Consider the following 15,464-nt stretch of genomic DNA (forward strand, 5'->3'; position numbering starts at 1 on the left):
TTTATTACCCTTGGAACATTTGAATGAATGTTTTTAGGTATGTCTGCAACAGTGCAAGTTGATGATCTGCAATCAATTAAGCGCCTCGTTGAATATATTTAGACAGAAGTTTCTTGGAGATTATTCATAATTCAGTAATGGAGTGCTCATTGTAGACACAGCTAATGTAAACCCTGACTCTAATAAGGATAAATTCATCTGCAGTTTTGTGCTCTCGCTACAGTCATGTAATATATTAAATCAACTACGGATCACAGTCATTTATTCACTTAATTATGTCCATTGACTTAGATTGACTGCAACTGTGCCTTTTGTATCACACTCATTTGCTAAACAAGATAATGCAAGTCATTCTGAAAACCAAAGCAATTCCTATTTGGCCCTCATAGTAAGTCAAAATGTTGTGTTAGGGTTGTTAATTTTACTAAAATAGTATTCTGTGCTTGACACAGCTGGACTAGCTGATACAATTAAATGGAGTGAAGCCTGTCTCATTATTTACAGTAACACATGCTGTCCCACTGTGTAGTGTGGGCCATTGTCGAACTCTCCCATCAGCCATACATCCTGCTGAAATTCTACATTAGCAGCTTCAGGAGGGTTGTAAATTAGAAATGAAGAGGCATGTACTGACACAGACCTCCAGACCCACACCAGGGCTCTCTGAGGCCCCACACAAACCTCCATTTCAATTCTCCAAATAAATCCTTCTGTGGCCCGAACGGCCGGGAAGCAGTAATTCACAACAGCATGCAGTAGAAAGAGAGACTCACATGATGGCTACATCTCTGAGTCCTTCTTCAGTGACACCAGAACACTCCCCGCTGTGATCCTCAGTCCCAAAAGCCCCAAAGAGCATCGTAGCAGTCTGACAAAACAGAGCTGTCACAGTATGTCTGCACCAAGACACACAGCAGACTCTATCCATCTATCTGTCTGTCTGTCTGTGTGTGTGTGTGTGTGTGTGTGTGTCTGTCTGTCTGTCTGTCTGTCTGCCTTTTCCCCGTTTCTTCCTTACATAATTTTCATCTTTCTTACATCCTTCCTCTCTCCTGTCCTTTCTCACACCTTCCTCCTACTTTTCCTCTCTTACATCCTTCCTTTCTTCCTTCCTTCCCTACATCATTTCTTTCTACTTCCCTGTCTCACATCCTTTTTCCTTCCTTTCATTTCTTTCTTTCTTTTCATCTTTCCTCTCTCATCTTCATTTTTACAATTTAATCTCTCCTTTTCTCTCTTACACCCTTTCCTGTCTTATGTCCTTTCTTTCCCGTTACCTTTCTCTCACCTTTCCTTTACTCCCCTTCTTACTTAAACTGAACTGTCCATCTTTCCTATCTTCCTTTATCTCCATCCTTCATTTCATTTCATCTGATCCATTCACCCATCCATTCATCCATCCATCCATCCACCCTGCCTTCTTTCCTTTCTCCTGTCTTTTTCCACCTTTGCTTATTTTCTTCCCTCCTTACTTTCATCTATCTGTGTGTCTATCTTTCTTTCCTTTCTTCTTTCTTTTACCCATCCTTCTTTTTCTCATCTGATCTGCCCCTTTGTCCATCTTTACTATCTATCCATCCATTCTTCCTTCCTTTATCCCTATATTTTTCTTCCTTCTTTGCCCCCTTTAATCTATCCATCAATCTTCCTGTCTTTCTTTTCCTCCATATGCTGTACAGACTGTAAAGCCCTTTGAGGCTGATTTGTGATTTTTTGTGACGTTGGGCTATATTAATAAAATTGGCTTGATTTTTAACCCCCCCCCCCCCCCCCCCCCCTTCTGTGTATCATGGTCTGGACACAGCCCTCGGCTCTGCACACATTCTGTTCCATGTGGCCTCAGCCTCATGTGTTGCCCGTGTTAGGACAGCGCTGAGACAATCAGATCTGTGTTAAATGCGGCCTCACTCTGGGCTCCACACTGATTGGTGTGTCAACACAGGCCGGATTTCAACTGCCTGCTCAAATGTGACTTTGTTTGTTGTGTCATCCATTCAAATCCGCCTAAGATCTCATGAACAGGTGAGAGCAAGCTCATCAGAATTGAGCAGCCAGTGTAAATCCAGCCCGTGTTGACTGACACACCAATCAGAGAACACAGTGAGAATATGTATTTGTTGCAGAAAAAACTGTCCTTCAAAATATGATATTTTATTCAAGTCTTTATTTTCTTCATTTGTTTTAAATGATTCTTTGTTTACTGCTGTATGAACAGGAAAAACAACATTTCCTTTTGTTTTAGCAACATGTCACATGCAGATGAGAGAAATGAATGATTTGATCCAGCAGTTAAAATAAAGAGGCAGCTGGTTTAAGGGAACTCTCTGGAGAATTTGGTTGCTGCTGGTTGGTTGGGGAGGTGGCAGCAAGAGAAGGGGGAGAGTCTCAACCAAATCACTGCAATTAGTAGAGGAAGCACAGGAGACTAGTGCCCCCCAGTGTTTGCTTTATATATGATTACAGTATGTGTGCTGCTGTGAAATGACTGGATTAAAAACTCAGAGTGCAAATTTTATTTTCTGTGGTGTGCACTGATCCAGTGAATTTAGGGTTTAGTTTGTGGTACCAGTATACATGAAATGTCACCTTTAACTGCTGATAAATCATTTATAAATGATTTTTTGGGGGTACTCCGCAGCGTCATTCTCTTTTGGGGGAAAAAAAAAACCCAGGCAGAGTTTCTGGGTGTTTGTACATGACGCAGGAGGTCTACTATTTAGTGCGTGACTAGAGAAGAGGCTGGAATGCCATCTAGAGGTTAAATAGCTAATTGTAGTACGCAGCAGTACGCAGATCCGTTGCCTATAAGTAAAAGTACCTATTGCACAATGTACATACTCCTGCACAATTAAAATTCTGCATCTAAAATCCCACTTAAGTAGAATTATATGAATATTAAACACAAAGTATATTATTGTATAATACTAATGGCATCAGTATGTTGGTTGAGGTAGGACTAGTTTAAGTTTAACTAGATTGGTAAACTACCTTATTCCCAGAACAGGTAGTCCACTGGTTTCCAGCATAAGGGGCAGACCGCCAGATTGCATCACAAGCTAAATCTGAGGGTTTGTTAAATGATTGAGGGAGGTAAGACATTCTGCTCAACATATTTGTAAGAATTTGATGATGATGATGAATCTTTTATTGTCATTATACAAATGTACAATTGCTGCACTTTGCTCTAATCTTTTTTTTTCTTGAGATTTTTTATTGTGTCACCTCGTTGGAAATCAAACAGTTATTGACGGAAAATGTCTTTTTAGTTCAACCGCTAGAAACTCAGATATGTGAAACATGAAAATGGGCCCCAAACAAACAAAGCTTTTTTTATTTTTTAAGGGGATCACAAGTCAAAAATTTTGGGATCCAGTGATACAATTTGAATTTCTGCAAAATCCTAATGTGTAGAGTAACAAGTAGGCCTAGCTATAGCTGTCATATACGTGTAGCGGAGTAAAAACTACAATATTTCCCCGTGAGATGTAATGAAGTAGCATAAAATGGAAATACTCAAAGTCCTTCAAAATGTAAAAGGATACTTTGCCAATTTTCAGCCCGTTTTGTATCAATACAATGTAGGTAGGATGTGTAGCATCTAACTGGTGCCTAGATGTACAGGCTACAGGCTGTACATCCACATTTTCTTATTGCTCGCCAACCATGCTGCCATCACTGACACAAAGTGTTTCGAGCTGGACCAGGAGACTTACCCACCCCCTCTCTCTTTTAAACTTGAACAAAGATCCAATAAAACACTAAAACGAGGCAGTGCTGATTGAATTTAAATCAAGAAAATATTTCTGCACTGCCCATTTCTCACATAAAATGTTTTTAGAAACATATTCTAATGCCCCGTTTAGCTGTAATAGATGAAAAATCGATCAAATAGTAAAACTAAGCAGCACTGATCAAATATAAACCAAGATTCTGTTACTGCCTCTAATGTTTTCAGAGACATGTTTAGCTTACCATTTAGCTGTAATACAATATTGCCCACACTGGCTGCCATTGTTTCACTCAGACCAGCCCACCAGCGGGAGTATTAAAGATTAAAGGTTTTTTGGGGGGGCTTTTATTGCCTTTAATGGACAAGACAGTTTGAGAGTGAAAGGGGGAGAGAGAGAGAGGGCGACATCCAGGAAAGGGCCAAGGCCGGAAACGAACCCGCAGCGGCGGCAAGGATACAACCTCTGTATATGCCCCCCCCCCCCCGCCATTTGGTACAGCACAGTGCATTCTGGTAGTTGTAGGTTACCTACCTCTTTAGCAAAAGCAAATGCCACAGTCCTCTTTCTCCGTTTTCTCTGGTCACGTGGCACAAAGTTCAAAAGTATTTGCACCTTTCTACTGCATTAATGGCTCAGTTTTGTGTAAGGACCCTCTTCATATTAGTGAAATACTTCTTTTAATGTACTTAGTTACTTTCACCCACTGGTTATGTATGTGAGACATAATCTCTGTAAATATTACAGTGAATGTTCAGTGTCATTAAATTTGATCAAGGCTAAGCAGTGGAAATTACAATTTACTTGACCTATGTTTTATTTATAGAAAAATCAAATGAATTCATCCTGGACTAGTTTCTTATTCATGGATGAAGTCTTCATTACACCCCTTTCAGTGGTGATTCTCCACGGAGAGGCACTAAGACTGTATTGACCTACATTACTTCATGTATTTTCAGCGTACAGTTTTTCTTTAGCTATTCTTCCTTGCTCTGACTCAGTATCTATAATCCCTTTGTGTAGGTTGGATTGATGGCATACGTACATCATTCATTCCTCAGTCCGTCACGGGCAGGTTGCTGTCAATGTGTAACCAAGATCAGCCAGGGAGTTTACGTGACTCCCATGATTCCACAGAACATCATTGTGCTGCATTTGAACAATAGACGATGAAGTAGTGAGGCTTATCACACACAGCAGGCTAATGATGTATCATTACAGGAAATAGAAATTTAGAACATACCTTTGTTAAAGTGTGTGAAAGCACCAGTATTAACTTGTTCTAAAGACTCGTGGATCCGTATTGCTGAAAAAAAAAAAAGGTAAAGACACGATTTGCTCTGACAAAGTGCTAGCCTGGTTGGTTTAATGACATTTTAAGAACTTCATCTGAATATCCCATTGAGCCTAATGAGGGATACATCCTTCCCCCCGGAGCTAAAGTCCTGTCTCTGTGGGAACCAACTGATAGCAGGTAGACTTTGCCCTGAAGGGGAACAAACACTACAGGAAGAGCAGCAGAGCAGATTCCTGGCCGTCACCGCAGAGGTAAGAAACATTAGAATGGATTAGAGCTGTAATTAATTGATTTATGTGAACAGAGCTAAGTCAAACAGCAATTGATCACTTTGTTGAAGACTTGGAAAACACGAGGGGCTCTTTTGAAAGTGCTTCATTCATCACAACTCGGAGGTGACGTTTAAGCCTTTCGGGCTGTGTACACGAACAGAAACAAAGTCCATTTTGTGTCATTCAAATATTAAGATATATTTAAAGATGTTTTAACTTTGTCCTGTCCATGAAGGGGCTTAGTATGAGGAATTGAGTTACGGACACTGAGGTATCAGATGAGATCAGACTGAGTTCAAAAGTTTATTACTAATTACAGGAAGTGCATTGTTACTGATTAAACCATATAAAGGCAGAATTATAAACGGTGCTGATGTTTCTTTGAAACTGTTATGTGGACTCAGTTTCTTATCTACAGTCAGCGAAGCCTGGTTTTGCTGAAGTTTCATATCATACAGAATCTGTCATTGTGTAACTAATTAGATCTTCATGTCTTTAATGACTAATGCAAAACTAGTGGCCTCAAAGGGAATCTGTTACTCTAATGTCTTCACCATGTATTAAATAGAAACCCTGAGTTTACTGTCTGTCTGTCCTTCTTGATGACAACTAAATTTCCTCTGAGAGCAATTAACTACAACGCTATTTGGCCATTAAATATACATGCAGCTCTATTAAATGGAGGCTTAAGGCCATAATTATGGATGTTAGTCATGGATGGCTCTCGTGTTTGTGTGATGCATCGTTTCGTAATTACCCATTTATTTGTTCCACTCTGACATTGCCCCATTTGCCAATTTAACATCACTGATGAAAGCGCTGACGCTGTTCAAAAGGATGCGTTTGTGGTGTCAGCCATGACCTTAATTTACCTGCACGTTCTTTGTTACTTTAGGGCCTCAGTTGATGAAAAGGTCTGCTTACCTTTGGTTGAATGGACCAGACTAATGGCAGCAGCAATGGTGGTTATGGACTTCGCCCACCTCCATACAACACTCCGGACCACGGGTCCAGCTCTTACACAGGGGTGAGCTATCAGGTTAGTGGCAATATCAAAACAGTTTTGTTAGCCTCACATGAGAAAGGAAAGAGGAAGAGAGCTAAAACCATGATTTTTTTCCCTGTTTATTGTGAATTCAGTGTCCGACTCTCAGTACAGCATGAGCCAAAATAACACACTGCCAGCCTTTGATCACAAGCTAATCATAAAACCTTACAACAACATCACTTTTTGCACATTTGTTTACACGGCTTTTTTGCATGGCTGATTTTCTTTCATTGATACACTATTCACATTATGTTATGTTTTTCATTATTTTAGTTCAAAAGTACAATATTACACAAATGTTGCTTCCAGGAAAACTTCAGTATTTTTTAACCTAGGTCCTGTTTAACCATGTTTTTGTGTCTAAGTGACTAATAGAGATAGTTTTTGCAATTGCTTTGGTATTGAGAGAGACCTCTCCAGCTGCAAGGGCGAAACAAGCTGCAATGTAATCACTGCAGGCAAGTGTGTACCGTCACTTTACGTCCATTTTAAGTTTGTTTTTGTGACTGGCAGGCTCAACTTGTTTTTAGAAGTATCTGACAATGTTACGGAAAAGACACTACAGAGAATTCTCCTATTTTGAAGTCTCGAGTTCAGTGTTTACACCATCTTTATTTTTTGTAACCAGAAGTGACCATATTCAGATGAGAGTTTGGAGTAAGTATCCGTAACTTTAAGCCTTAGTAAAATGTAAATGGGCGAGATTTATACAAATTTACCCCGCGTACAGGTGTCATAATCATTAAAAGTAGCTTTATAGACCAAACTGTTTTTCTTACCAGGCTGTAAATATGTGTACTTCTGCCGTAAAGTTGGACATTTTAGCAAGAGGGATTGATTTAATTCTAGAGCCAGCGTCAAGTGGCCATTTGAGGAATTGCAGTTTTTGGCACTTCGGTGGCTTAATTTCTGAGCCCTGGAGGTTGATTCTTAGGTTTTCATCTTACCCTTTGCTGATTAGATCTGATTAGGAGAAGTCTTATTCTTAAATCTCACTGACTTTTCCACATTGTCGAAATCAGCTAGTTATTCAGACATGACATCTTTTAGACAACACTAAGCTATGCTTTCTGTACTCTAACACAACAAACTTTATCTAGCTTTCCTCTCTCCAACTCTCACTAACGTTCATATCCTTGTTTTACTGTAACAAGTCACTTCTCCCAAGATGTCATAATCAGACTTCTCCTTGAGCGAGACTTGACCACAATAACAAACAGACTGGCGAAAGGTAAGGAAAACATTTCATTTCTTAGTAGGGATCCTCTCCATATTGTTGTCAGACACTTATCGCAGCCTGTCAGTGGCAAAAACAAGATTTTTTATAATGGATGGAAATTGACGGTGCACAATTGCCCGCAGGAATTTCATTACAGCCTGTTTTGCCCCTCCAGCCAGAGCAATTTCTCTCAATACTGTACCAGTTTCAAAAATTGCAATCTCCATTGGTCACTTAGACACAAAAACATGGGAAAATGGGGCCCAGGTTGAAGAATATTAACAATTCCCTCCAACCTACCTATGTTGTTGATGGTTTGGATGACTCAGGTAGGGAAGGGGAATGTTGTGGTGGTCTCTCCTCCTGGCACCTATGATAACATGGTCCATCCTGAGGGAATGGCAGCAGCTGGAGTCAACCAGCAGTATGGTCAAGCTCCACCTGACTACCATCCAGGCTTAGAGGAGAGCAGCTTCAGTGACGGTGCCATACGAAGAGGTGAGAGCTACAAAAAAGGGGAAATGAGCAGAGGGAGAATCAGAAAGCGAGTGAGGCCAGTATGTTTTTTTGTTTGCATGGTCAGAGCTGAAGAGGGATAAACAATGTGTACCCCCTCATTTGCTTTGCAGGGTTTTCTTGAAATTGATTTGAAATTGAAAATTGTTCCCTGATTTCCACTGTACACTGCCTCAGCTCTTCTCCTCCCACGCAACACAAATCTTTCTTTTTTTTTTTTTTTTAATGAGAGAAAACAGAAGCATTGTGCAGCATAAACAACCCTACCTGCCTGGCTGCTTTGCTGTGGCAGATTTTAAATATTGTTGTTGTTTACCCCACTCCTGTCTGTCTACATTTCCATTTGTCTTGTCTCACTATGTGTCGGTGTCTGTTCTTTCTGAACAGGTTTCATAAGGAAAGTCTACTTGACCTTGATGATTCAGCTTCTGGTAACTGTCGGGATCATCTGTGCTTTTCTTTACTGGTGAGACATTATTACACCAGGGAGTTTCTTCCAAAAAAAAAAAAAGAATCTATGTCAGGCACATATCCATCAATCCACATTTAGTGTAGTCAGTCAGAAGAACAAGCACCCTAGTTGTTCCCTCAAAAAAACATTGAGCATGCAACCCAGTGCAGCTCAAATCACCATAAATTCGTGAGGTGAGATAAGATGGTAGATAATAAAAGGGCATTTCTGCTACATAACATTTTTAGCTTGCAGTAGTTTGAAAGCTTTATGTTTTCTATAATAGATGTGGTCCAGCACTGCTACAGTAATTTCTTTTCATAAATTGTATCCAGCTCCCATGTGCACAATGCTCTGTCCTCTGTTAATATTTAATATAATCATTCTACTGCCTCTATCAAATAAATGGCGCTTCTATTAAACACTCCCCTCTCCCTCTCTGCCTTTCTCTTATGGAATAACAGGGACGCTCTCAGAGGATGGACATTGGACAACAACTGGTTCTCCTTCGTCATGATGTAAGCTATCAAAAACATACAGCTGGATTGTGCAGATGCTGCACACTTTCTTGCTTTAACCATTTTGACCACCCTGCAAATACCCCATCGGGGGGTTACCTAAATGAAAATGTAGCTCATGGAAATCCACAGAAATGAATCACAAACTCGAGTCACCCGAGTCTGAATCCCGATCAAGGAAACTGCCAGCTACACTGCATTAATAATGCACTCAGTAAATTCACATATTGAACACAGTGTTTTTTTTCTGTTTATAGCCTTTTTATTTGCTATTTACGATACACTCTATATTCTCTGTGAAATAGGGCGACGGTGATGGTGCTCATCGTGGCCTTGTCCTGCTGTGACAACCTCCGTCGCCAAGTCCCCCTCAATTTCATCGCCCTGGGCCTTTTTGTGAGTAGAAGCAGTACCAGCCAGGCATCAAATTAAACCCCGCCACACCTGCTCTATTTCACAGTTTTTTTCTGTCATGTATTTACTTTCTATTTCTCTCTCTCTCTCTCTCTCTCTCTCTCTCTCAGACTGTTGCAGAGGGCCTGATGCTCGGATCCGTGGCAGCGTGAGTGCTTGTTTCCAAGGATGAATCCCCACCTGATGCTGACTCATTTACACAATAATAACCCTATTTGATCCATATCTGATAGCCTGTTGGATTCCAGCAATGAAGCCATCAAACCTGATAAGATGTTATCATTGCTGGTTTAGCAAATTAAAAAGCACATGGAATCACATTTTCTGGTGGCTTCGGCAGAGGATAAATCACAAATAGCTGAAGACCAATTTTTCCGTACTGGTTGCCTGTGTAAACACGTTACCTTTTCCATCTGTGAGACATTTTGTCTTTAAGCAGCTTGTCACTCTGACAGTAAAGGCATCAGTTGAAGCCTGACTATCAATAATACATTTAAATTATCATATTTATGGGACATTGCCATAACTGAAGCTGTAACTGATAGGAAACGAACACAGGCAATACATTATGCAATACATGTCCAGAGGGGGTCCCTGCCATCACTTTAGTTCAGACACATGATACAGACTGTGAAATCAAAAAATGCCAAATTTCTTATAAGAAAATAATGTTTCCCCTTTAGAACAGAGCAGAATCCTAGTGTTCATGTATTCACTCTGCCTGCTGACTAGTTTGACATGACACTATGGGGTGCCATTCCCACTGCATATCTGTTTGATATTTCCGTCTTCAGGTACTTTGATACAGAGGCAGTTCTGTGGGCGGTGGGGGCAACAGCGCTGGTGTCCTTCGCCTTGACTCTGTTTGCTATGCAGTCAAAGGTAAGATCTGTCACACACACTGAGCTCCGTTTGCTGTGCAGCCAAAAGTGAAATTTCATAAACTGCGGCTTTGCTATGCAGTCAGTGGTAAATGTCCATATACTCAGCTGTGTTTCCTGTGCAATCAATGGAAACGTGTGAAGCTGAGCTGTTGGCCAAGTTCTGTCATGCAGTGTTTGGTATATGCAGTCACCAGCAAAGGTTTAAAAACTCTAATGACTTTGCTGTCAAGGCAAAAGTATGATTACTGCTGAGATCAGTGTGTTAGTCAATCAAGTTAATTCCTTATGTCCAGTGTTGGGACAGAGTTAAACCTCTGGGCTGTCCTCATGCTGACCGAGGTTCTGACCATAAATCTTGAGTTCAGAAAATGGCCTGGAGCTTTTTTCTTATTTGCTGAACCCTCATGCCTCTTCCTTTTCTGTCTGTCTCCTTTCACCATGAACTGTCTGATAAAGCAAACTCGCTGTGAGATTAATCTTTAAAAGGGTCCTTTCAGGGACACACTGATGCTTCTTTCAGCCAGGCATATTTTAATATTGAAAAGACAATACAAATAGACTCACATTCCTGATCTCTCACCATTAATCTAATTTAAAAAATTACAGTAATAAGTGAACAACTCTGGTATATCAAAGTGGACCCTTTTGTAGTTTGTCCACAATTTATTTCATTTTTGTGTAAAAGGATTTGAACAGTGTTTTCTCTCAGTGATGTCTCTTATATAAAATAGCTATCTCTTTGCTTATGTAAGTGACATTTAAACGATTCATCATAAGTTGTGATGCTCTGTAAGCAAGAGTCAGTGTGCACAAGTGAGGAGACCTTTTGAGAAACACTTCATTGATAGTTTGTCATGCAGTTTCGATAAATGGCTAATATTCAGAACAAAAGTAATCATACAGGCAGCGGGGCAAAAAATTAGACAAGTGAAATAGATGTGGGCTAAGTAAAAATTGCATTTAGAGTCCCTCTTAATTGCGTGTAAATGCAGTTTGGCATTTCACACATTTTACCACTTACTGCATCTGAAGAGCTGCAGACATTTATTTCAACTGATTAGATTGGATAAAAAGTGGCAAGCAGGTGTCTAATGATTACACTGCGAACAAATCTGTTCTTAACTGCTCTCCACTTGTTAAAAGGAAGGCACATACATTTGGTCTTAATAGCCTGCATATATAAGAGGAAACTGTGATGCGAATTAAAAAAAAAAAAAAAGTGGACTCACCCTTGACTCATAAAAGAGTTTGTTTTATATGCTGAGTGAGCGGTCAGTACCACAAACACTTTTTAGCTTTTTTTATGACTTCACGTTCATCTTGCAGGTTCCAGCACCGCTCTGCACTTAACACAATGCACAGAGCTATTTTTGTCTCTGTCACTGTGATTTAAATGTCACACAGACTGCATTGCATGCTTAGCCCATAGCTCCTCAGGTGATCAGTATTAGTGATTCTCCTGTTGTAAGTGCCATCTTTTTTCTGTCTGTTTGAAAAGGGCATGCAGGCCAAAAGGCCACCTCCCCTCGCCTCCTCTCTGCCTGCGTTGCACCTTGTTGATTAATTATCCAGGATCATTACATCCAGAATCGTTCAGAATTTCCTTGTTTGTTGAGCTGCATTATGTCTTCATCGTTTAGTAATCTGCGGCACCGTTGCAGCACAGCTGCAGTGCAGACGACCTTGAGCGCCCCGACTTTTATGGCAATGATGAGTGTAAATGAGAAATGTTCTGTCTACTGTTTTCCGTTTGAGAGGCTCGTCACATTCACTGTCCCTTCTCTTCTCCCCCCTCTTTTCTGGCACCAGTGGGACTTCACCGGAGCAAATGGGAGCCTGTGGGTGTTTGCTTGGACCCTCCTTTCGTTTGCATTGCTTTGTGCAATTCTCCAATCGCAGGTAGATCAAGAAGCGGCCGTGTTTACACCTGTGTTTGCAGTGAGAACAGGTTTGAAATGAGTTGCAGTCAGAGGCAGACAGTGCATACAGCCTCATCGCTTTTATCCCCAGGATGTTCTGGCCCTGACCTGTGTGCTGAGCAGACTATAAAAAAGAGCGCTTGCACTCTCAAACCTCTCAGGAGCTGTGTTGATATCACTCTGATGCATTTAAATGTACATTGCTGTTTACTGTGTCGGCTGTTAGTGTCTTAGCCTTAAGCAGCGAATTTACAGAAATAAGCATTTCATTGATTTTAAACTGCTATTTTTACACAACAACAAATGAGGTGGAACAGAAAAAATGCACTATTTTCTTAAAGCACATTGTGTGCACCTATTATCAAACCTTTACCGTAATATTTACCATACGGAACAACTGGACTGGAAAAAAGTTACCGAGATAAAAGTTGAGTCTGAATTATTGTCTGCAGCAGGCACATTGTATCATTTTAAAAAGGTAGAAAATAACCAACATTTCAGATTTTCTTGTTTTTGTTTTTTTTTTTTTTTTACTACATATTAACCCAATTTGTGGAAGAAATTATCACAAATCAGTATAAAGTCAATACTGGTGCCAAATGCCTTCTGATTTTATGTCTCTGCTTCTTTCTACAGTTTCTTAACATCTTATACGCCTGCCTGGGAACCCTGCTGTTTTCTTTAGTAAGTACTTGCACACTTTCATGACAGAACATGGTTTTCCGCAACACAGGTTGAATTGCAAACAGACTGAAAATGACCTTTTCAAAGTGAAAGAAACCATCATCAAAGATGACTTAATGTCATGTGAGTGTATCCGACGTAAGGTTTGATCCCAGCCTGCCTCTGGTATCTGTCACAGTAGTTAGTGTAAAGAGAGAGACTCTCATGTCCTTGTGCCCTTTAATTTCAATTATGAACCGCTTAACAGCAGTAGGCTTCATTTTCACAGCCACCTCTCTGCATGCCTTTGGCATTAACAGCAAATGTTGTGACCCATCCCGTCAGCTGGTGGAACAAACTGCTACTACACACAGAGCTGAACAGGCTGTCAGCGGCAAGTCACAACTTACTCTCAGCCCTACACGATTATTTACATGGCCTGTTTATCTGCGCCATCCCCTTTTTCAAAGATAAAAAAAGTACTGCCCGTGTTTCCTTTCACACCGACTCTTGTAACCGGCTCACTGTCTCTTTCATCACAGAGGCACACTGTCTTCAGACGTCAGTGTTGGTAGTGCTGAAGCATCTCTGATCTCTTTCTGTCTCTCTGCAGTACTTGGTGTTTGATACCCAGCTTATCCTGGGTGGGAAACACAGGAAGTATGAAGTCTCTCCTGAGGAGTATGTGTTTGCTGCTCTCAACCTCTATTTGGACATTGTCTCTCTGTTCCTCCTCCTGCTGCAGCTCATCGGCCTCTGCCGCTAACACTGACACGCCAGGACAGGCTTCTTTTAAGAAACACTGAATCTCTTTCTGCGCACAATATCAAATCGCCAAGTGCATCATGCTATTTAGGTTCATAATGAATGAAGATTCACAGCCCTCTGTTAGTCCTCCTGACATCTGCTGTCATATTTAAATATGCAGGGATACAGATTTGTTTAGTTGTCATGTGTCATGTTATTATGCACTGAAATATGCTGTGCAAAATGTTTTGTTGATTCAAGACTGCTACATTAGAGATTATGCTGCACAAGCATGTATGTCAGTCTGTAACTTCCAGCTCATAATATTTCTATTCATAAATATAATGCTTAATTTTCTGTAGCAGGAAACTGACATTTCAAAGTGGAACACCACCTAAAGTAAGAATTCCAGTGTGTTATTTCCATGGCCTAGGAAAGTTTGATCAATATTTGTGAACAAGAGCTACTCTCTCTCAAAGCCAGAAACTAGAGAAGTAATGGCAGGTTCATACTGGACACGAGTGAATCTGGCAGAAAAACACACTATATTGTATAGTGTGTCTTTAGTAAGTTGTTGTCCAAATATATTGTAAACGTAAAACGTATCTAATGAAAAGTCAGTTGTGTCACACACAAACATAAACGCACACTTACACACATGCAGACAGAGACAGAGCTCTACATGTGATTCAAAAAGAGCAGAGTAGCAGAATCTTCTGCCGATTTGTGCGGAGAAATGCTCGTCTGTTTAATGGCCGGGCAACTGCTGACAGGCAGTTGTGTGACTATTAACATATCAGGGCGCTTCCACGTCCAGTGTGAACCTGGTGCGAGTCTCAAACTTGTGATGTCATCAAGTGTAAAGTCTAGAGCTGCTTCAAAGACAATGAATGGGAGCCTGATTTTATGGAACCACTATTTTTTTTCTTTTCTATACCCAAATGAGCTTTATTCTATTGTAGTGCTCTCAGTGCTGAAACAGAAAATGCACCCATATACTAACAACATTCCCCCTGGTGATCTCAGTGTCGCTTAGATCACTTTTCACCATTCATCATCTTTGGAGCCCCTCCAGGTTTATACCCCATGAGATCAGAAACTTAAGTTAAAGCACTCGAGTTTTTGGACTGGGAGTAGAGTTGTTTTGTTTTCTTACATTTTTGACTGGCTTAGACCACAGGAAAATATAGGTGTAGTTCCACTTGAAGGCAAAACAATTTAGGTGGTCATTTGCAATAATATTGTAAATCAAAGTAGTTCAGCTGTCCTGTAATCTGTAACATATTTACAGAATGTTTTAACAGTCTTGCTGCTGAGAGGAGTAACTTGTGTCCTGTAGTTTAGGTAAAAGATCCAGTGTGTACAATTCAGTGGCATCTAGAGGTGAGGTTGCAGCGTGTTTATATGTAACTGTGATGGCCACCACGAGCCACAAATAGCCCAACCTCAGGGGGCAGAGTATGGTTTGTTCATTCTGCACTTCTGTAGAACAACATGGCAGACACCATGCAAGAGGACCCACTATGTATGTAAATATAAACAGCTCATTCGCAGATAACAAAAACACAATGACTCTTAGTATCAAGTGATTATAAACTAATGAATGTCATCTACCATTTCTGTCAATAGATGCCCCTTAATCCTACACACTGGACCTGTAAAGATGCTTTGGAAACCAAATTAACTCCATTAAATGCCAGACTCTGTCAGCCTTAGCACTCCAATAAAACAAGGTGGGTGCTGTAATGTTTTTTTCTCTCTGAACTCTTTTTGCTTAAAATGTGGGCA

At 40.5% G+C, this 15,464-nt stretch overlaps 1 protein-coding gene across 1 annotated transcript; it reads left to right on the forward strand.

Moving 5' to 3' along the window:
* Positions 1-5,247: 5,247 nt before the first annotated feature.
* On the forward strand, positions 5,248-15,401 carry zgc:110410 (uncharacterized protein LOC553618 homolog). The gene is made up of 11 exons (XM_042490495.1): positions 5,248-5,276; positions 6,193-6,336; positions 7,894-8,062; positions 8,468-8,546; positions 8,996-9,049; positions 9,355-9,445; positions 9,574-9,611; positions 10,258-10,345; positions 12,157-12,246; positions 12,903-12,950; positions 13,543-15,401. Exons 2-11 carry the CDS (start codon positions 6,232-6,234, stop codon positions 13,693-13,695), a joined length of 915 nt encoding a protein of 304 aa, XP_042346429.1. The 5' UTR covers positions 5,248-5,276; positions 6,193-6,231; the 3' UTR covers positions 13,696-15,401.
* The last annotated feature ends 63 nt before the right edge of the window (positions 15,402-15,464 follow it).

This window comes from Plectropomus leopardus, chromosome 7, assembly GCF_008729295.1.
Source record: "Plectropomus leopardus isolate mb chromosome 7, YSFRI_Pleo_2.0, whole genome shotgun sequence".
Lineage (NCBI taxonomy): Eukaryota > Metazoa > Chordata > Actinopteri > Perciformes > Serranidae > Plectropomus > Plectropomus leopardus.